Source organism: Emys orbicularis, chromosome 3 (genome assembly GCF_028017835.1).
Source record: "Emys orbicularis isolate rEmyOrb1 chromosome 3, rEmyOrb1.hap1, whole genome shotgun sequence".
Taxonomy (NCBI): domain Eukaryota; kingdom Metazoa; phylum Chordata; order Testudines; family Emydidae; genus Emys; species Emys orbicularis.
In genome coordinates this window covers 123,747,571-123,769,624 of record NC_088685.1, presented here as the reverse complement: position 1 = coordinate 123,769,624, position 22,054 = coordinate 123,747,571, and the positions used below count along the sequence as shown (strand labels likewise).

Here is a 22,054-nt window from a genome sequence, read left to right as displayed (position 1 = left end):
TAGGTAGGGTACTCAACAATATTTCTAACTAAATACATTTTGGTTATGGGTGTGAGAATGAAAAATTTAGGGTTGCCATTGCTAGGCAGCAGACTCTTGAATAGTGCCTGTCCTGACCACAGGCTTTGCAGGGGATATTTAAAATGTGGTTCAATAGAGAAATGCTTTCAAGGAAAAAACAGCTCCCACCTTTGAAGCTGAGCTTTGTAGTGGGGTAGAAATATATGCTCTAAAAAGGCTTGTAGACAGATGCCTGTTTGTGCATTTACCCTCGTCAGGGGTTTCCCCATTCTTCTCTCACCACTTCCTCACAGGATGGGTGCAGGGGGATTGCTGTTGCAGGTGAGAATTTAGAAGACAGGTATTTGCCTTTGGGCTTGTCCTCCAGCACCTGCTCAGGGTGGATCTGGATTGTGGATACAACTTTTTTGCACAAGGCTTTAAAGATTTCAGGAAAAACCTTTGTAGCATTTTCCCCCCCCCCATGTACTTCTCAAAGCCTAAAGCTGAGAGCTCCCCTTCCTCAGTAGAAGAGTTGTTTGAGTCAGAAGACAAAGAGGTCTTAGGTTTTTTGTCCCTATTCCCCTCCCCAGCTTCTCTCTTTTTGGGGGTTTGGCCTACTTTACAGGCATTGCTGCCCAGCTGTTGTCAGGGGTGGTCTTTTGCAGATTGCTTGATGCAGAGCTTGAGCCCTCTGGATAGATCTCCCTCAGGATGGTCCCCTTCAGGTCCCACTCCCCCTGCCCAGGGCTCATTGCTGGAACTCCTTGATTCAAACCAGGAAGGAGAGCTTGATATAAGCCCTGCCTCTCTCCCCAGGGAACTGGGGACCCATTTTAGGACTTTGTGGGGCCCTGAGATGCCTTAGAGATATGGTCTTCCTAATCCTGTTCTGCTCTAGGACTAACCCCTGGGGCTGGATGAAGTTCTCTATTTGTGGAGTCTCTCCCCAATCTGCTTTGGGATCTCCTGATCAGGCTTTTCTGTGTTGGAGTCACAACTTCTTGGGGGCAATGGGACACTGAACATGCCTGTCCAACTCAGAGACCCATGCCCTAGCAGTGCAATGGTTGGCAGACTGAGACTGAGCATAGAATCATAGAATATCAGGGTTGGAAAGGACCTCAGGAGGTCATCTAGTCCAACCCCCTGCTCAAAGCAGGGCCAATTCCCAACTAAATCAGGGCACATTCAGCCTCTGAAGAGCCTGTAAAAGCTGCCCCACAGAACACTGCTTGGATTTAGCTTGGTATTTGTGAAGTTGCTCTGCCATGCCTGCAGGGGTCAATGGAGTCTCACAGGGAGGCGCTGCAGCATTGGCTCCAGGTAGCTGAGACCACCCCACTGCTCTTTACCAGATCCAGGAGAGGAGGAATAAAGGAAAGCTGCTTGCTACTGCCCCAAAACACACAAAAATAAAGGCTGGCAAAGATGAGTCAGGAGCAAAGTGAACCGTGCTTGACTGTTGCCGTAGAGGCATACGATCTGGGAGCAAGCGGAACAAGAGGGTGGGGCTATGCAACAGCTTTCAATTGCCTCTAAAATTGCAGACAGGAGGGGAACAGACCACATGGATCAGAATTGTGGAAAACGCTGAGCTGCAGCATTTTAAGTTTACTCAAAGGGGAAAAAAAACAAACCCACACCCAATACCCCCTATCCCAGCTAGAGTTTTCACCCCCAAAAGGGAGAAGAGACTGCATGAAGTGCACCATTGTTTTTACATGGAAGGCGCCCAAACTAAGGTGACAGGAGTCAGTGTAAAATCCTAAAATAAACAGAAATGCTCAATCAATCCAGACCCCCCCCCCAAAAAAAGAGGCTCTCTGTTCTTTAACTCCACTTCTCCAAGAGGCGGTTTTTGAAGCGACACACAAGATCGAAGACCAATCCACTGCACAGTTTAGGAACTGTGCAGGGAGGTGCAACAGCTTCTGGATTAGTCATTTAAAACAAACCCTTAACTCTGCTTTAGCTATGTGTTTAACAGTGTATTTCTAGAATTTACAGCTTAGAGTCTGAGGGCCTATTTACTTATGCAGCTTTAAATAGGACTCACTTAATATTCACAGGTAAACTCTGATTAGTAGATTATGGTCAGGTGGAATCATTAAAATGATTTAGTCTGACTTCCTGCATAACAGGCCATCCAGTAATTCATGCAGTCCAGCCCAACAACATGTGGTGGAACTAGAGAATACATCTTTTAGAAATATCCAGTCTTGATGACTGAATAATGGAGAATCCACCATATCCCTTGGTAAAATGTTCCAATAGACTAACTACCCTTGCTGTTAGAAATGTGCATCTTAATTCCAGAATCTATTTCCTCCCAAGAATTGGCCTTACACCAATTTTCTTTCTAGATATAAAAGTGTTGTTCAGGTTTGGAATGTGATACTTCCTTACATTTAACACAGCTTTATAGAATACACCTATGTTATGGTTTTATTGGTTTACGAATAGTTATCCATACAGAATCTAGGAGAGAACCCCAAGTCTGAAAAAGAAAATCCATTATTTGAAATCTGCTTATAAATTCAGAGGTCTGTGGTGAGACATCTTAAGTTTCATCTTTAGCTTTGCAATCAGAAATATTAACTGTTTCCAGCAGGAAATCTGGAAAGTGACTTTCAGGTTGTCAAACACAATTTTTTTTAAAAAAGTGTAAGCAAGAAAAATTTCAGCACTTATTTTAATACATATGGGAATCGTTTGGAATGTCCATTTAATTTATCTTTTATTGAAATTGCTGAATAGTTTATATTACACTAAATTTGATTCAAAATGGAAACTGTTTTATAAAATGAAGAAACCAGTGTTGAAACCAAATAAGCCAACCAAAAAGGTACAAGAAAGAGTTTCAAAAATTCTGACCAATAAGTACCTGTACACGTATATGAAACTGTATTATCGCCCATAAGATAATTCAGAAAACATTGAGAGGAGCAGACTGCTACAGGAAGATTGATATCACCTCCAATAAGTTCTGGCAACATTGTAATTCAGTGACCATTGGCCTCAGGATATAAGACGACCTGGATCTGAGATACTACTGAAAGACGTGGGCCCACCATATTTTATGCAATTAGTACCAAAAACAATACCTGTTTTGCAAATTAAGGCTTCTCTAGGTCTTGGGCTTTTTAAGATGACAGAAATGACAGGATTGTGAATATGGCATTCTAGGAATTCTGCACCTATGACCTTGAACAATCCAGTTATGTCTGAGCATGCACAAATTCTAGTCCCGTCTGCACTCAAGGGAAAGCTTTGGGTGCTTGTCAGCTGTTTAAGCAAATACTGATGAAATATGTCATGTGACCAGTACCAAAAATATCATGCAAAGAACAACCACCATTTCAGACTAAAGCTAACAGAGTTGTACCTTTCAGTAAATGGTTTTAAATCAATTAACTGTTTAAATTAGAATGGAGTATTCAAATTTACAGGATAAATTAGACCAGTTCCAACATTTACATCAAACCCATCCCAAACAAAAAGTTACACTTTTATTTTCCTTCTCATATGATGTGTGAATCTATAGAATAATACCCTGCCGGCAGGAAGAACATGTTGCTATTATTCAGCAAACCTGAGTAGTGAGAGTCAATAAATACAAGGAGAGAGTTAAAATGCTAGTAGTCAAATATCTTGAATCTCAAGTGACAGGGGCACAATTCAGATTTAATCCTGTCCTTTGAAATGATTTTGTAACATGTCGTGCCTGTGTTGAAGGTTTAAAAAGAGAAAATCCTGGCTAGAGAGAGAGGGGGAGAGAGAGAGAGAGAGAGAGAGAGAACCAACATAACTCAGTCAACTGGATGCTGGAAGTCCAGTCATTACTGAACAGATCATTGTAAACAACCAGGATTGATCCTTTTTTTCTTCCCTTTTGAATGTTTTCTTGTCAAAGGCAAAATCCAGAAGAAATCTCAGGCTAAAGTCTTCATATTTGGTTGGAAGTGTTTTGTTGTCCCACTATATATATATATCTATATATCTATATTTATTTAATTAGGCACAAGAGGGGCTATTTAAACATTCAACAAGTCCTCATCACTATCATCGTGAAACGATAGGGTATTCGTAGAATTCTGTGTCTTCTGTTGGCCTGGGTTAGGTTTTGTTTTCCTTTCCTTTCCTCCATTCAGCAAGTTGGTCTTGGCATCACTTCCCAGGCTAAATGGCTTCTTTTGCTGGTGCCTGTTCTGGTCTGAGCCCCTGGATTGCACCCCTCTAGTTGAATGAATCCTCACATCTGGGACAGTTAGAACTTCATCCTCACTGTCCAGGTCATCCACCCGGAGAGATGTCAAGGCTTCTGATTTAACAGATGTGGTAGTGATGTGACCATTTTCTTGTCCTCCTTTTCCTAGTCTCTGATTTGGTGCTGCAATTTCCTCCATAAGCCACTCAGTTTCATTCTCATTAGCTTCTTCTTCAGTGTTTATCTACAGTATGAAGATGGTAAAGTTACTGAATATTGGATAGGCTCTCACAAGCACCCTTTATGGTCTCCCGAAATCCATCACCTGAGAACCACCAACAGCCCCATCCCGCACTCTGATTTACCATTTTCCACTGATAAGCAGATAGCACAAAATACGGTGTTAGTGCACTAATACTTTGATCTCTCTATGCTGCCTTTTACATTCTGAGCACTATTCCACGTTATTCTCATCTTCTCTGGCTCTGTGCTTTCCCAGTTTGCCTCCTATTTGTTGATCACTCCTCAGCATTTCCCTTAATCCTCCTCATTCTCCTATCCTCCCATCTGTGAGGACAGAAACTGTTCTGTTCTTTCCCTCCATCTACTTCCAGATTTAGTCTCAGCCAGCCAACCAGCTCGCCGATAGTCAAAGAGTTAGTTTAAATTCATTTAAAGTAATTGTGAGTAGAAGCAGCTATATTACTAGTTTGGAAAATCATTTAAAAAACAGAACCTCAGAGGTCATCACAACTATAAGTAGTACATTACCTTTGTATATTTATAGGAAACATTTGATGTTCTTCTGCAGCAGTTGGTTATCTTGTGTATCACAGTTTCTCTAAAACAAAAAAATGAAAAAAAAATAATGTTCATCTTACAGTATTAGATCCCTATTTATCCTTCTGGAGAAAAAACAGTGATCAGCAATATCAAAACCCTTAATTTTCACTCTCTTCTGCCAGTCTGTGGGAAATCTGCTCAGTTTCCAGTCAAGAGAAGAGATCCAATACTCTTCTCACATACACCTTTCCAAGTCCATTAATTGAATGGGTTACACTGGTATATCAGAGAAAGATTTGGTCCAAGACTATTCTAATTGCTAGCACTGAAGACTCAATTCTAGTATCTGGAGGTAGTCAATCACACCACTCCCTCTCTACCTCATCACCAATAAATGTTCTGGAACTCCTCTGTCTTCTCAAATCTGTAACAAAATTGCTAGCAGAACATTCACCGGGGGGAAGAGCAAACTACATTTACTCTGCAGCTTTGAACATAGTGTTAATCATGATAGCATTAACTCATGTATTTGTTCTCTGCTGTATCTATTGGGTCAAGTTGAACCAGGGGAAACTCTTTAGTTATGCTTAGAGACACCATCAACTTAAAAACGCATTCTGAGAAACTGACTAGATTTCAAGTGGACACCATCCCTTTAACTGAAATCACCTTAAACAACACAAGGAAACATTTTCCCATTAGTCTCCCCTATCTTACCTCCTCTCTTTTTTGTAAAGCAACAAGATCAACAGACACGCTGTGAGAACCACCAGGAGGACACTCAGCACAGCCCCAACAGCTTGGCTTCTTCCTGAAAGGCCTTTGAAAATTTGCACTCCCTGGTCAGATTGGCCCTGGCTCTCAGAACTTCTGTAGGCAGAATAGGAGACATGGTTAAGAGGACACTCTGTCTGGTTGTGTATAACAGTCTGAGGAAATGTTGATTAGAAACAGTGGATCAAACAAATTCAGTAAGAGATGTAACGCCAGCTCTTGTCGGACTGTTATATAGAAGCTGCTTCAAAGGGAGAAGGTTTAGTGCATTTCGGTTTAAATACACAAGTGATCTAGTTTATTCTAAACCAAAGAAATAGGAAGAGGGTCATTTGAGTCTGCAACCAAATACAGAATTATTGTTTAAAAGGACAGTTCTGTCAACATTACACATTTATTAGCACGTAGTTATTAACAAGCAGAATTTACAGCAACAGTTTAAATATTTAAAGAATAAAAAAGCTGAACCCAAAACCAACGTAGGATCTAGCTATGAATCCACAGCACCCCAACCCTGCACCCTAGCAAGTTATAGCAGGTGAACATAATTTGTCTTTCAACAAGCTGTAACATAGCACCCAGATGCAGCTACACATCTTACCTTTGAGACCACGACCTATTGTGCCAATCAGTATTGTCACCTTGTGCTCTCCCATCTGTCTATATCCACTTGTTGGATCTTGTCTTATACTTAGGTTGTAAGCTCTTTGAGGCAGGGACCATCTTTTTGTTGTGTTTGTACACTATTCAGCATAAGGGGGCCCTGGTCTGTGATTGGGATTCCTAGGCACTAGCGCAATACAAATAAATATTGTCCACTCCAGCAGAGAAAGTTCTGGCATAAAGAAGGGGCCAGGTAAAGGTGACAACCATTTGCAGTGTGGAAGAAACCTAGCTATTCATTTCCACACACTGAATAAACGACTATGGAGAGCTCTTTTTTTTTTTTTTTTTTTTTTTTTTTTTAAGTTAAGACAGTTTCTTAATGGGAGATATGCCTTAAGCTACTCCTCTCAGTAACCAGAGAAGCAGTTGTTGGATGGAAACAAACTGAGTGAATGGGGAGAAGTATATTTTAATTGAGGTCTCGTCTTTTCAATTTGTTTCAGTGCAAATATTAAACAAACAATCTAGACCTAAAATAATCTTAGTACAAGATGATCATTTAGCTGGCAAGTGGAATCAATGTTCCTCCATTTATTAAGCCTTGAAATTGTATCCACTCACTCCTCTCATAAGCATTAGATGCTCCTTTTACTAGATTCTTAGATGTCTTTTCCTTGCCACAACTACCGTAGATAATGCTGGAAGGCAAAATAACCTTCTAGTAGATAAACTGCTAACAAGAACTGCATGTTACTTTGGGACAGTAAAGAAGTTACTTACTCTAATGGACAGACTGCAGACGTGTACCAGGTAAACAAATATTGGCAGTCTGCGGTCTCGTGAAGGAATTCAGGGATGCCTTCCTTTGCCTGTAAATTGCAGTGGAATAAAATTGTTGAGGAGGCGAATTTTGATTTATCTTTACCACAGGCTGAATCAGATGAAAACACAACATCCAAGTCATCGTCTACAAAGAAGAAAAGTGAAAAGATTTCATAAAACATTGCACAGGCACTAGGTCCTTACAAATGGTCTATTAAATGTGCTACATTTTTACTGAGGAGAGAGCAAGAGGAAGTGTGTTACTTCAGAACGTCTGTCTAAATTTACTTCTGCAATGTTTAGGTTACGATTACTCACAGCATCCCTTTAAAAAAGTGTTACACTTGGGCGATCAGGCAGGAATATATATATTACAGAGCCCTTCTAGAATTACTAATATTTTGCCTACTTTTCACAAAAACTCATCAACAAATATTAAATCCAATATGCAGTTTGATAACGTTTTTCTGAATTCTGGAGAACATGAAACAGTTTGCACCAATGACATTCACTGAGTGCCATCTGCTAGTCGAGGTTTTGGGAAAGCAATACACAATGTAAAGAGAGAGATTTAATAAGCAGTGATACCAATAACTGTCTCCAAGAAAACAGTCTGTGTCTTGGTATTTGTCCTGTGTGTCATGGCCTGTTTGGCAGTATTGACTAATAGAGGAGGTCTTGCAGCCAGGAGAGAGACATTCACTTTAATACTATTCAGGCAAGTTTTGTATCTGCAGGAGATGTGAAGGGTCCTGCCATAACTAACACTAAGTTTTGTATGCAATGTTTTACGCTGAAGAGCCCGCCTGAGCTTTATTAAACCCTTTCCTGGGATCACAGACAGTATAATCTATTACTTATAGAGCGTACATGCAAATGGGGATGGGGAGAAGAGGAGAAGGGTCTTGTTTTCTCCATCACTCCACCAATATCTTTTTCCTATAAGGAAAGTCAGTCATTTCTGCCTCAGTTATGCCACTCCTGCATTCAAACTGACAAGTAAGAGTGGAAAGATTGAAGCCAGGAAGATCAATTCCAGCAGTCTTAACAGGAATATGCTAGTACAAACGACAGTAAAAGCAGAAGTCTCACATTCTAGGAAGTAACTCACAGAAAGGTTCCAAGTGTAGACAATTCTAGTCAGTGAGGACTTACCTTGAACATAATATTTAGCTTTATCGGAAGAGCCAACTTTCCTAACGTAGGTACTAGTAGTTTTAATCTGGCATACGCTGGCACCAGAGCACTGTGGGTGCGCAGAGTCTGTTATAGCAGAAAGTTGGATTTCATACACATATTTGTCACCATTTGTCCGTATATCACCAGATGCTGGGTATAATCTGAAAGCAAAAGCAACTTTACTACAAAGTCCAAATTTCTCTCATAATTATGGGCAAGAACAAATATTGCAACATCAGCAGCAACCTGATTTTAGCAGATTTCCAAGCACATTTCTTATATTCTACAGTCAGAAAGGACAGATATGGGGGGAAAAGTTCAACCCCTGGTACCTACAAGTTAGCTCCCAAATCCACATGTAGGTACCAAAAGGTAAGTATCAAAAGATACTGAACACCTGCAGCTGCCATTGGCTTCAGTGGGATTGATGGGTGATCAGCCCACTTATTTTGAGGCCTAACTATGGATTTAGGAGCATAAGTGGGCTGGGCTGAAGTGTTAGTCATAAAATCATGCATTCTGCCTGATCAGTAACTGTGGCAATATCCTGGCACTGCTGACACCAACCCAGCATGTCCAAGAGTAATGGCTACCAACCACTTGTAATGCGTAAATTTTATAATTGTATCTATTGACATTACTGGAGAGAGTCCAAGTTTTGAGGTTTAAAAAAAAAAAAAAAAAAAAAAAAAAAAGGATGTTCGTTCCAGTACTCCTCTCTTGTCTCGAGACTGATTTTTGATCAAGCCCACGCCCAGTTACCTTTCCAAGTCTGTTTTGGAATAAACAACTATTTCCTACCTATCTGTTCCCCACCCTGCCTTATTCAATGACATTAGGCAGTAGAATGAACTGAACATGGCAGGGCTGCCATCTGAATAGATGTACCAGTGCTTTTGCATGGCTATACAATTCCTGCTCTCTTTAGTGCGTGTTGCTGGTCCGTGACTCGGAGAAGCAATGCTTCTTCACTGTCTTGCTTTCCCAACACACCCTTGAATTATGAGGATATATCTCCATGCCACACACCCTGCATTGTTTACTTCATTGCCTTTTTTGAGCACGTTGTAACCCTGCTCTAAGCAGTTGCTTCTGTAGTTTTACTGTGTGCGTACGTACATACACACACACACACACACACACACACACACACACGAGTCAGTCTTGAGGTCTAACATTCCTCCCTTCCCTGAGCCTCCTGTTGCTTTTAAGGTTTCCCATTTCAACCAGTGACTCAATGTTATGCCTCTCCATGGTTAAAGCTTTGCACCATGGCCACCAAACTTCTTACCTCAGAACTTGCAAGCAATTCTCCCTTACTGGCAAGTTTGGAGGTCTTTGGAGGTCTTTCTAAAAGATCCACTCTAGGAATTAATTTGGAGAAGTTCTATGGCCTGTGTTCTGCAGGAGGTCAGACTATCATCAGCAGAATGGTCTTTTCTGGCCTGGGAAGCTGTGAATGTATCATTACTGGAGTACAAAAAAGGTGCTACATAAAAACCAAAGTCACCATAATGGTGTAGTAAGAGTCTATGACACAGTGGCTGAGGGAACAAACACTGGGCAAGATCAGGGGGTTGTTGTCTCTATCATCTTGAGAGAGAGTTTTGCACACACTAGATGAACTCTTGATATCTGGTTTTAAAAAAGGGCCTGACCCTGAGGGGTGCTGAATGCATCGAGATGCACAGAACATCCTCAACCCCGACTGACTTCAACAGGAAGAGAAAGCACTCAGCACGTTCCAGAATCAGGCCCAGAGTCAGTAGTTTGCACACAGCTGGTGAGTTACAGAAAGTTCATTAGCATGTGTGCTCCAAAGCTAGGCACATCTAAAGCAGTCAAAGTGGTACGGTTTTAGTAGCCAAATTCAGCACACTATAGGAACATGCTTTTACTTACTTGTAATAAATGTCACCCAGGCTGAAATTTTTCCCAGTTGTAGGATTAATAACCATCCCATTCACTATCTCCACTTCCTGCTGCTTCACAGCACAAGCTGCTCGAGTTCCCCATGTGATATAGTACGTACAGTTTTCTTCATCAATCCTACCAAATACATAGGAAAGCAGTAACAAGTCATATTTGAGTGACGTGCTTGCTAGTCTGAAAAGAATATAACTGACCGGGGGAAAGAAGGAGGGAAAGATACTCATGACTTTCAACATGGTGTAACCTATTGGTTCAGCAGGTAGAAGCTTAATATCTGTGCTTATTTCTTGCATAAACTGATGACCTAGATCAAGATCACTGTTCTACCAGCCTTACTGAACTGCTTTCTATGTCAATGGATTCAGAAGTCCAACAACAGGTAATTTCTGAAACCACAAATGTAAAAGTAAAAAAATTAATTAATTAATTAATTAATAAATAAAATAAATTTAAAAAAAAAATTCAGAAAAACAGCTGCTTAAAGTTCCCAATGGCACATGCTGCATTTGAGATTTTAAGAAAAAGTAAAACTAATCAACACTCTGGTTTGCTTTGGAAGGTTTACACTTTGCATTTCACTGATCTTGGACAACAAACATGGCTGGTCAAGTTCCAGTCCCTGGCTCTTGTGCTCAGTTTTCCTATTGCTACAGGGGGACATTTCATTCCCAGACAGAGCTGAGCCATAAAGTTTGGCTCCAAACATATTCAGTGCTCAGGGGAGGTGTTCAGAGATTATGGCTCTCATTAAATGAGAACTTTTATACATAGAGTTGTGGCAGCTTTTACCATTGCACACACAAAACACATTTTAAAGTTAAAGTAACACAGATTAAAGAAACCTGCAGTTAGGCAACACACTCTCTCCAAAACCTCTTTGGTAATGACAATCGATAGCTAAAAAAACTTGAAATGGATATAATTTGATAAATCTAGAGAATGGATATGTAGCTACACCCACCTCAACAACAACTGATTCTTTCCTGCTATGCTTTCACATCTTTATCAGTTTGAAGGGAATGCCAAGATTTTAGCCCACACAATCTAAAATAAATACTGAATGGAATTGCTGTTTATGAAAATGAACACGTGGAAAGCGTCCAAAAGCCTCCAATCTGGTAAACACAGATTGAGAATGTGTTCTGTGTAATTATACACACTGAAGTCTGTGCGATTTTTAAATGGCTTTCTAGAGACTAGGAGGGCGGAGGGAAAATCAGGCTATACATTTGCTATTCCGGGGCAGCCATCCAGTTCCTTTACTTGGAATTTACAGATAGCTGACAAGCAGCACAAAGTGCACATTTATTCAGAACTTTCTGCATTTACTTTTAAGAACATGCGAGTACAGCAGGCAGCTGTTTGTCCCACTGCTAGCATTTTTTCTTCTAGCATCCTCACTTGTGACCATTGTTTTGGCTCTCCACAAGGTGCTAATGCCAGAGAACAATGTGGAGGATCAGGACAATCAGAGGGATGCCAACTAATCTTTTCAAGCAGAATAGAAAATGTATAGTTACAGATTGGGAGAGAGGTTGGGTAATTGGGCTGAAAATTGATTTAACTGGCAAAATTTCCAAAACTTGGCACCTAAATAAAGTTTGGAAATCTATTTTGTTCAATTTTTTTTTTTATTTAATAGTAACTGACTGTTGAGGTCTGAGCAGAAACTGCAAGTTAGAACCTATGGCTCCGATCCCCAGCACTACCATCGACTCACTGTATTACCTTGGTCAAATAACCTAGGCCTAGATTTTTAAGGTGTCTACGCACTGTTCCACCTCAATTACACATTGCCAACACTAAGTCACTTTTGAAAACGAGACATAAGCATTGAAACACTGAGTGAAGTAATACCTGTAAAAAACTGGGTCTTAACCCCTCCATAAAATGGGCATAGTACCAACCTCACAAAAGTGTGAGAGACTATGTTCCTAAAGTACAGAGATTCTTGGATGAAAGGTGCTATAGCAGAGCAAAGTTAACATTCTAAGTTCTTAAGCCAAGAATTTGGTTTTTGTGCATTTAGTACTGCATCCTTACAGCAGAACAAAGCTGTTTCCACAACCCCTCTATCTTTCTGGTCGACTGAACCAAGAAGGTCTGGTTAATATAGTCAGAAGTCTTATTACTCACCTATGTAGCCTGGGCTCACCAACTGTTTTTGCACATTTCAGTTCTATAATAGTTGTTGCTTTCTTGTTTTTTCTACATTCATATCCACCTGAGTAACTAACAAGGACTTTATCATCTGAAAAACAATCATTGAGAGACTCAGTTCTTTGTGTTCTGTAATCCTTTAAATAACTTGGCTTGTGACTGTGGTTATAAAATACTACTGCCATTTTAGATTAATCTAAATACCTAATCCCAATGTTTTGATGGGCCCAGAGGTCAAATTACATCTTGTTACATCAGTACAAAAGCTAAAATTGAAATCATTCCAACCATCCTTACCACACAGTTTCCCCCATGCCTCCCAAAAGAAACACTTCAGTTACAAATGTGTTCTGTCCTTTAAGGTTATGGATAATTTGCCTAGCTAGTTCCATTTTACAATTTTAATATAGCCTACACATTGTCAAATAACGAATGAAAAACCCATTTTTGCAAGAAAGGCAATGAGTATACGTGCATGAATTTTTTCCCCTATTGGTTAGATTTCTTTCCAATCTTTAAAAACACAAGAGATTTAAAAGTTAGCTGCAGGTGCACTTTTGGAAGACAAGAGGAAAGATTCTTCTTTAAAACCAAAGCATTGCAGCAGAATAATTTTTCCTGCATTTTCTAAAACTGTCACTATCTAGTTTCCTTTAACTAGGATTTTAAACAAGAATCCTTGTTTAAAAAAGCAACACGTTCAAACATTCTATTAAAGTGAGTAAAACACCTGGACATGTCCCAGTGCTGGGTTCTGGATAGCAAAGTTTGGATTTTTCCTAAAAATGGCCTCAGAGAAGCTCAGTTATAACTAATTTGACTTCCTTTGACCACTATCACAGCCTAAATGTTACTCTGTTTTAGATGGAATTTTGGAAGATTTTTTAAAAGCATGTGTCATTAATAAACTATTACTGCCATTTAAGATGAAAAGCTTAATTAACATGCAACAGATGTATTTACTGAAGCCTTTATGCAAGAGTGTTTCAGCATGACCACTAGATCCTCCCTATAAAAATACTGATTTTGCAGCTGTCTATTGAAATAAGGATTCAAAAGGATTACTGAACCTGTCACATTCAGCTTCTGTGTATGTACAACTCCCAGAACCCGAACAGCCCCATTTCGACTTTTGCTGCAAATAGCGGCTCTTTCAGGGCAGCCTGTGGGTCCATTGTTTACTCTCTGACACAGATTCATGTAATACCTATCATAGGAGAAGAGAAAAGAAAAAAATAATTTATGCTGAATGAACGGGAACAAGGAAAGGATTAAGCATCATGAAATATTCTGTATTCAGAAATGTTGATTGTTGCTTAGTTTACATGAGAACTCAGTGGTTATTTTTACATGCCTCATTACCATAAGAGCTATCTGAATCTGTGTGGGCAAACACAGAATGAGTCAAACTTCAAATTTTTTTATTGCATTTCCAAATCAACTGATCTGATTCTTATTTTAAGATTTGTGTGCATGTGTCATTCACTGTTCCCTAACATTAATTTACTAGATCAATTTTTTACTCATGTCAAGCTATATTTGGAAGAAAATTGGAGTTCAATTAAAAACGCAGAGAGACAGCATTATGAAATTGTTAGTTAAAAAACAGTACCTTAAAAGTGCTGGATACAAAGTCACACGTTTATAAAAGATGTGTTTTGCATTAAAAATAAATTGATTTATTAAAACAAAGAAAGTATTAATTGTAGTTAATCGAAGAGATTGTTTCTGGTAACAATGCTTTACAACTTTTTAGAACTAGTACATCTCATCCTCTCCACTTTTACTTTATTCATACAATGGAAAAGAAAAACAAAGTTCCAAGTGTCTCAACTCAAGTTGGAAAAGTAAACACCGGCATTCACTCCACTGTCACTGTCAGACTGAGAGCAGCAGATATATTTAGGGCAGGCCATACTCTTGATTTGACCTCAAAAAGATAAACCGATTAAGATAAAGATATCCCCTTTAACTCATTAAAGTGAATATTCTCTGACGCTATATTTTATTTCAGATTTTTAAAAAAAATCTGATGTTTATTTTAAAAATGCCATCACTTTTAATCCACCCTGTGCAAAGGTACCCATTTGCGAAGAATGACTTTCCCCAGTTAGTTGGATGAGCAGGCTCCTTTCATTACAGCTTTCAATTTCCCAAATGCTAAAATGCACACTTGTGACTTCACTGAACTTCATGAAAGGCTGCAATGTGGAGAAAAGCTATAAGTCAAACCCACTACCAAATGTGGACTATCAAATACTGAAAAAACAACATACACCCCTCCATACACCCACCATGTAACTCAATCTCAATCCATTGATGCACAAACTGCTGTGTAAAAAGGATTAAAATCATCCGGGGAGATGGGGGGGGGGGGGGGGAGAGAAGAAGAGGAGAACACTCACGCGATCCCATTATGGTTAAAGAGCCACGATCCTGTCAGTGAGGAGAGCACTCTTAAATCGTAGGTTTTGTGCTTTTGGATGAACTTGCACTCCATCTTCTTTGGAGGACAAACAAACTGTGTTTTCCATTCAAAGGTCACAGCACAGCCAAGTGTCTCACTCAGGAGCTGAGGGTTCCCATTCCCAGCATTGTCATCGCACTTGAAAATAATAGTAGCTTCTCGATTCCCAGTTGCTATGTGGAGATACATTAATGAAGAGAAAAAAAAACGGAGGGGTTGTAACGTACGTGTGGACCATGCAGCGTAATAATTATGACTCTAGACAGTAGAGGAGAACTGTTCTAAATCAAGCATAGCTTCTCATTAAAGAAATATAAGCTTTTGTTTCTAGCCCACCTATATTAGTTAGAGTCACGTAATAGGCAGAACAAAATCACTTTGATGTACCATTACTTTAGTACACTAGGCTGATTAAATTCTACTTTTTTTTTTAAACTTTATCTCCAGCTTAATGGGAAAATCAACTTTTATTAGGTAAAACAGTTTTCACCATTTTATGACATTAGGGTGTTATTTTTTTAAATTGCATACTGTTTGCTCATGTTACAGTTTCTCCTCATAAAGGACTTTTACCCACACAACAGCAGTACTGGAGGGGAGGGAGGGAAAACCACACACTATCATCCTTATAGTGCACGAGCCATGTAAAAAGAGCCTTGGTTTAACTGAGAATCAGGCCCAATGGACATGTGCATCATTTCATATCTCTGGTAAATGAAGTTCTTACTAACCATTTCCACAAAATCCCCGTTTTCCATCTTTGTCATAGTCATTAGTGGTGGCACACCATCGCGGTTTTCCTTCGTCCACAATACAATCCTCATAGCTCTTGCCTTTGTATTTGAAGGGGAATACGCAAAGCTCACCTTTTTCAGTCACTGTAAATGGAGGTGATACCACTTGAGACATATGCTCTGTAGTTACCACGTGTAATGACAGGCAATAAATCAAAAGCAGTTTATAGTTCTCTTATATATTACTCTCTGTACTTTTTTAAAAATCCATCAGCCCAGCATTCAGGCACAAATACAGAAACATCAAGTCTAAATGCAATCAAAGAGGACACTGCAAAGAGATACACAGTTTAACTTTCTGGGCAAACAGCTAGGGCCTTCATTGACCCACTTCAAACTGACATATGTAGCAAAGGCTGTATTGAGCATAGGTAAATAACTTCTTTGCAGAGGTCAGCAATAGATCATAAATATAAATCAACATTATGTTTTAAAGTGATTAATCATACAAGAGCCAGGATTACATCTTCCTATTGCTAAACTGTTTTTTTCCTGGCAGTTTTTCGGCTGCTCCGTGTCCTAATGGGACCAGACCATTTTTTATGTAAATTACCTATTGCTAGTTACAGGATCTCACCTGGAGGGCACCGATCACCCCCGGTATACTGCAGAATGACAGTTTCATCCTGATGCCTGTAATCCATTTTCATTCCCTGTATGATTCCAAATGAAGCAGCACTGTTTTCAGAGACCAGGCACACTGCCCCATCTATGCATTTTCCCTGGGGCACATCTGCTACTTCAGCACACACCCCAACATGGTAACTGTTGGCTCCAGAAGATACCTGTAGAGGCATCCAAAAGGGAATCATACGTCAAAGATAAAACACTCTAGAGCCAACAGTCAATACTCTATGAGAATTACCCAAGTCCTTTATATACACCTCTACCCCGATATAACGTGACCCGATATAACACTAATTCGGATATAACGCGGTAACGCAGTGCTCCAGGGGAGCGGGGCTGTGCACTCCGGTGGATCAAAGCAAGTTCGATATAACGCGGTTTCACCTATAACACGGTAAGATTTTTTGGCTCCCAAGGACAGCGTTATATCGAGGTAGAGGTGTACTTGAAGTCTTGTAAAAAGTTTAGGTGACAGGGATTGGACATTATTTTACAGAAAATCATTTAAGACTATAGGGAAGAAATATACCCTACAATTTAAAGTTTTATCGTACTGAGCCATATTAATAGGTCAGTCTTGCAAAACTCAATAAATATTACTGTAGCACCCAGGAGCTTTTATGAAAATTGATTGGCTTGTGCACAAGTATCCATTCATCGATTTTTTTAAGATTACAATGCCTAATAACGGAAAAGTTAACAATGCTTCCTCACTGGGGGGAAAAAATACCCCCGACAAGTAGAATGTTGCAAGTCTAGTATAAGCATTTTATGAGAGGACTAGAGCTACCAGTACGTCGTTTTGTCTCCACCATAGGGCTGCAGTCTGGAACAGCAACACAACTTAATGCTAGTGGCTCTTGGAGATGGCACAAAAGAGTAATGCACATGCCTCTTCATCTTGATTTCCTCAGCTCGCATGGCTTATTCAAATGAATATTTACTGTTTTGGTTTCAATGCATGCTATTCCCCCACTACTGAGAACAATAATAGCCCCAACACTGTGTTAACGTTACCTTATACGAGCTTCCAGAAAGGCTGGACAAGTTAAAATTGTAGTTTAACTGCTCATCAGTCACAGAGCAGCCCAGCATGTTCACTTTATCGGGACACACTAGAGGAGTGCCCCACTCAAACACAAAACTGCAGTCAGATTTTCGTGTCATCTTTGGCTTGCCCTGTTACAAAACACAGCACAAGCATTACAATGAACTCTGTGCGGGTTTGATTATTTCTAGAGATCGGGGGGGTGTGGGGGAGAGGAAAAAAGGAGACTCCTGATGGCAGGGTTGTTTTTACTAACTCCTTGGCTCAGGACTCTAACTAGTACAAAATGGTAAGATGCCACAGTCACTAGCAACAAATTATTCCATCATATCACCCATTTTCATGCGTTTCTAGAGCTGTGTGGAAGACAGAAATGCTGTTTTGCAAAGTATTTTGAGATTCCAAATTTTGGCTTCGTTTCATATCAGAACAAAAATGGAAAATTTCAAAATTCTCCAAAGGAAAATTCAGGGTGGGTTTTTTTAAGTTTAAGTTTTGTTTAGACTTTGACATCTGGAATGGTGGCTGAAGCATGAAGGGGCATACAAATGTTTAGCATATCTGGCATGTAAACACCTTGCAACACCGGCTACAAAAGTGCCAGGCAAACGCCTGTTCTCACTTTCAGGTGACATTGTAAATAAGAAGCAGGCAGCAGTAATTCCTGTGAATGTAAACAAACTTGTTTGTCTTAGTGATTGGCAGAAGAAGTAGGACTGAGTGGACTTGTAGGGTCTAAAGTTTTACACTTTTGTTTTGGAGTGCAGTTACATAACAAAAAAAATAAAATCTGCATTTGTAAGTTACACTTTCACGATAAAGAGATTTCACTTCAGTACTTGTATGAGGTGAATTGAAAATTAGTATTTCTTTTGTTTATCATTTTTACAGTGCATATATTTGCAATCAAATATAATTATATAAAGTGAGCACTGTGCACTTTGTATTCTGTGTTGTAATTCAAATCAATATTGAAAATGTAGAAAGACATTCAAAAATATTTACTAAATTTCAAATTGGTATTCTATTGTTCTAAGTGCGATTAATCGCGATTAATTTTTTTGAGTTAATCGCAGTTAACTCGCGCGATTGACAGCCCTGGTATTTATATAAAATGTGTATTTTTAAATGTAACCAAACACCTACATTAGAAGAACATTTAAGATTTATTACATTTCCTGTCTTGAGTGCTTAACCAGTCAGCTTTAACATTTCATAACAAGATATCCTTGGTCTTTAAATTGGGGAAAATGGCACACAGGGTACGAAGGAAACAGTCAAATAAATTCTAATGTTTTCCTCCACGAGGCAAAAAAATTCTACTCCTTCCTTTTGGTACAGGGCTAAGGCTGATCAGAGACAGTATTAAGAGGAAGTTTAATGTTAACAATAAGCTACCACTAAACTAATTAACTCAGCGAAGTCTCAGATAGCTTGCAACTTACATATTTTTAGGCAGGCAGGCAAATTACACATCTTAAAGTAACTGAACAAAGGACTAATTTTCTTTCAGGCCATAAAATGGAAACACTCTTCTGAAGCAAAACATGCTTGCTGTCTTTCCATGTACTACTCAGTTTTTTTCCTTACTAGGTGTGGTTGCAGTTTAAAATAGAAATTCACTACGGACGAGCAAAGTTTACACTATCACATTGGTTACTTCCCATTTTTCAATACACTTCGTATTGTTCCTTTTTCTACACTAAACAAATATGTATTTTCACTGTAAAATGTTTAAAAAAAGAAGTTTCTTACCAGACTTGTTCCTCTTTTACAATGGAATACAATAAGAGAGTTGTAGCTGTACATTTTGTCTGCTTCACAAGGGGTTGTACTGTTAAAAGTGATATAAACTTCATTTACTGCGGGATTTATTTTTGGAGGTTCAGTGATGCGACCAATATCCTAAACGAGCAAAAACATTGATTAATAACGGCATATTAAATACTACAGCCCCAGTTTTCAGATAAGTCAATGGAAGATGCAGCTACTTGGCTTAAGTGAGAACAGAGGTACTGAACACCTCTGAAAATCATGCCCTATAACAACTGCTCTCCTTGGATGTACTCTGATTAGATCTTAAAATAGAAGATGACCACTCACTATGATAAATGATGGGTAAGCTTGAAAAAAACAGCACATAATAAACCAACAAAAATTCACAACTTGTGTGCAAGATGTGTCATTAGTCCAAGAAAGAGTGCTGTTTTCAAGTAACAAACGGGTTTCTTATTAGCCAACATGGAAGCATCCGAAGTCTCAAGTATAAAGAAATTTTGTCATTTAAAATACCAGTTTCACTTGCTCACAGCCTTTGTAAAAATGCGCATCAAGAGTCAGTAAGTTAATCTTCAGCAAGAGAAAACGTCAACATCCCTAGCAACCTTCCTTATGGTGGTGAGTTACCATCACCTTCAAATCCGATTTCACCTTCAACTGTTGCTTTGCAAACCATGATATCTGGTAATCAAGTGTTCACATAAGGTTTTGGAGATAATTCACCTGTAATTACATTTCACTACACACTGGGACACATACAGCGTCATATTTAGGACACTGTATTAATTTTATGGCTATCATCTTTTCTCCATATACAGGTGACTACTTAAAAGCTTTCTGCTCACCAATCCAAACACCTAGTAGGTACTGCTAAATATAAACCATGAATGAGACATGTTTGGCTAATGTTTCGGGTCTATCCCAGTGTGAGCTGCCGGTATATATCACAGGAGACAGAAGTCTGCAATGCCAGTGGAACTTTCCAACTCAGAGGATAGCCATGGTGATGTAAGACGTGGACACAGTTTGGGGAGAAGTGACAAATGGTGTGATGGGGCAGGATTTTGCAGATGTAGTTTTAATTAACCTTTCCCCCCAAAACTCAATCAGACCAGTTTCATTGGGGTAAGAGGTGTTATTCAAAGAAGGAGTTGTCAGAGTTACAGGATCTCAAAATATTTCAGTGCTGATAGTTACACGGTACTTACTATGGGGGATCCAGTAACAGGAACCATGCAGACAGCCGCTCCAGGTGGGCAGTTGACATCTGGGATTGGATTCAGAGGCTCACAGATGTTAATATAGAAATCTGGAGTGAGGTCAGTTAAATCATCATCATCAAATGCCTCATAATAACCAGTTCGATGGATCAGAGGGGAGAGGTCAATAACTGAGCTTCCATTCAGCACTGAGCACTTCACCTGTTAAAAAACAAATGTGATGCCTTTATGGGAACAGTCTATTATGCAATGATACTTCCCTTTCTCCCTCTGGCCAGAGAGGGAATTTCAAGTGGGATTAAATTTCACATTCAATTTGGAGAGCCTCTAAGTAAAACTGCATTTGTTGCTCTTTGCTTAGCTACTGACGGTAATCTACATAATTTATATTTGTTAGAGGAAATGGGATTTTCTTATTTAATGTTTATGACTTAGGGCCCAGGTTCGCCACTAAGGAAGAGAGAAATGAAGCATTGGTGTGTAATTTCTTAGTGTAGATAGCCATAAAAATGTCTCAAAGGGTCAGCAAACTCAGTAGCAATCTCGAAATCAGTCATGGGAGTACACTTCAAGTACAGCATTTAAGCCATTTAATTACAATCCAGTAATTTTTTTCCCCCGATTGTACAATCAAGTACACTTGTTCTCATCATGTTTATACTTTCTGGCACCAAGAGAATCTGAAAGTGTCTAAATTTCTCATAAATCATATGAAAGTTTTGGGTTTTTGAATGGTAGCTAGGAAAAAAGCAATTGCAAAATATGTCAGACTTCTAATGCCAGAAGGGACCATTATGATCATCTAAACTGATCTGCGTAACAGGCCATAGAGCCTCACCATGAAATTCCTGCATCAGGCCCATATTTTCTATTTCAGTTATGGCATATCTTTCAAGACAAAGATACTCAATAGTGAAATGAGTTATCTTACAAGCTATCAAAGCGTGTCACATTAACTCAGAGGTTAACATCTGAAAATGCCTTTTCTGTTCTTGTTAAGAGTACTCTCAGATTGGTCAATAAGTACCGAAACTAGAAATCCTTTGGTTACAAGTACTAACTGGTAGCAGACTTGTACTTTTTACTGTAACACAAATTATACTCACTGCTAAAAAAGACACTTCTGCTATGAATTTCTTTATAAGTTAGGGTACTATACAAGATGAGACCTTTCCCTTGAAATGTAGAATTTAAAGAATAACACTTTTGCCACATCAGGACGACGCTAACAAGAAACAGAATGTTTTTTCCATTGTACTGTGTCTGGTTTCTGTTTCAGAAAGAGAGACTTGTTGATTCTCTTACCTCCTCCTCACAGGCTAAAGTAGTATGCCAAGAAAAGTAATGGGTGCATGTCTGCTCATCAAAGGACAAAAGCACAGGTCGGCTACCAGCGCCAGCATCAGACTTGCACACAAAGCTAAAATAGCTTGTGTGTTTCAATTCAGCGTTTGCAGGACAGGGATCTCCCCCTGAGTAGACAAGCTTCAACAGCTGATCCTCATAAATCAACATTTTGCTCAGTCTTCCAGCACTAATTGGCTTCTGATCGCCAATGATGCAGGCACCTAAATTAAGTAAAATGGGGACAAAAAAGTTATTGGCTAGGAAAGAAAATGAATAATCTGATTGTACTGTGTAATTGTATGGTAG

General features: G+C 39.3%; 1 protein-coding gene across 1 annotated transcript in view; it reads right to left on the bottom strand.

Annotated features, from left to right (window-relative positions):
- Nucleotides 1–4,037: 4,037 nt before the first annotated feature.
- IGF2R (insulin like growth factor 2 receptor) overlaps nucleotides 4,038–22,054 on the bottom strand; it is an 88,182-nt gene continuing 70,165 nt past the window's right edge. Inside the window, exons 34-48 of the mRNA XM_065400441.1 lie at nucleotides 21,707–21,969; nucleotides 20,390–20,602; nucleotides 19,158–19,307; nucleotides 17,372–17,533; nucleotides 16,305–16,512; nucleotides 15,665–15,811; nucleotides 14,872–15,106; nucleotides 13,537–13,673; nucleotides 12,443–12,557; nucleotides 10,277–10,423; nucleotides 8,351–8,535; nucleotides 7,154–7,340; nucleotides 5,711–5,863; nucleotides 4,982–5,051; nucleotides 4,038–4,454 (exon numbers count right to left, since the gene is read on the bottom strand). Of these exons, the coding sequence (XP_065256513.1) occupies nucleotides 4,038–4,454; nucleotides 4,982–5,051; nucleotides 5,711–5,863; nucleotides 7,154–7,340; nucleotides 8,351–8,535; nucleotides 10,277–10,423; nucleotides 12,443–12,557; nucleotides 13,537–13,673; nucleotides 14,872–15,106; nucleotides 15,665–15,811; nucleotides 16,305–16,512; nucleotides 17,372–17,533; nucleotides 19,158–19,307; nucleotides 20,390–20,602; nucleotides 21,707–21,969 (2,789 nt within the window). The remainder of the gene's footprint in view (nucleotides 4,455–4,981; nucleotides 5,052–5,710; nucleotides 5,864–7,153; nucleotides 7,341–8,350; nucleotides 8,536–10,276; nucleotides 10,424–12,442; nucleotides 12,558–13,536; nucleotides 13,674–14,871; nucleotides 15,107–15,664; nucleotides 15,812–16,304; nucleotides 16,513–17,371; nucleotides 17,534–19,157; nucleotides 19,308–20,389; nucleotides 20,603–21,706; nucleotides 21,970–22,054) is intronic.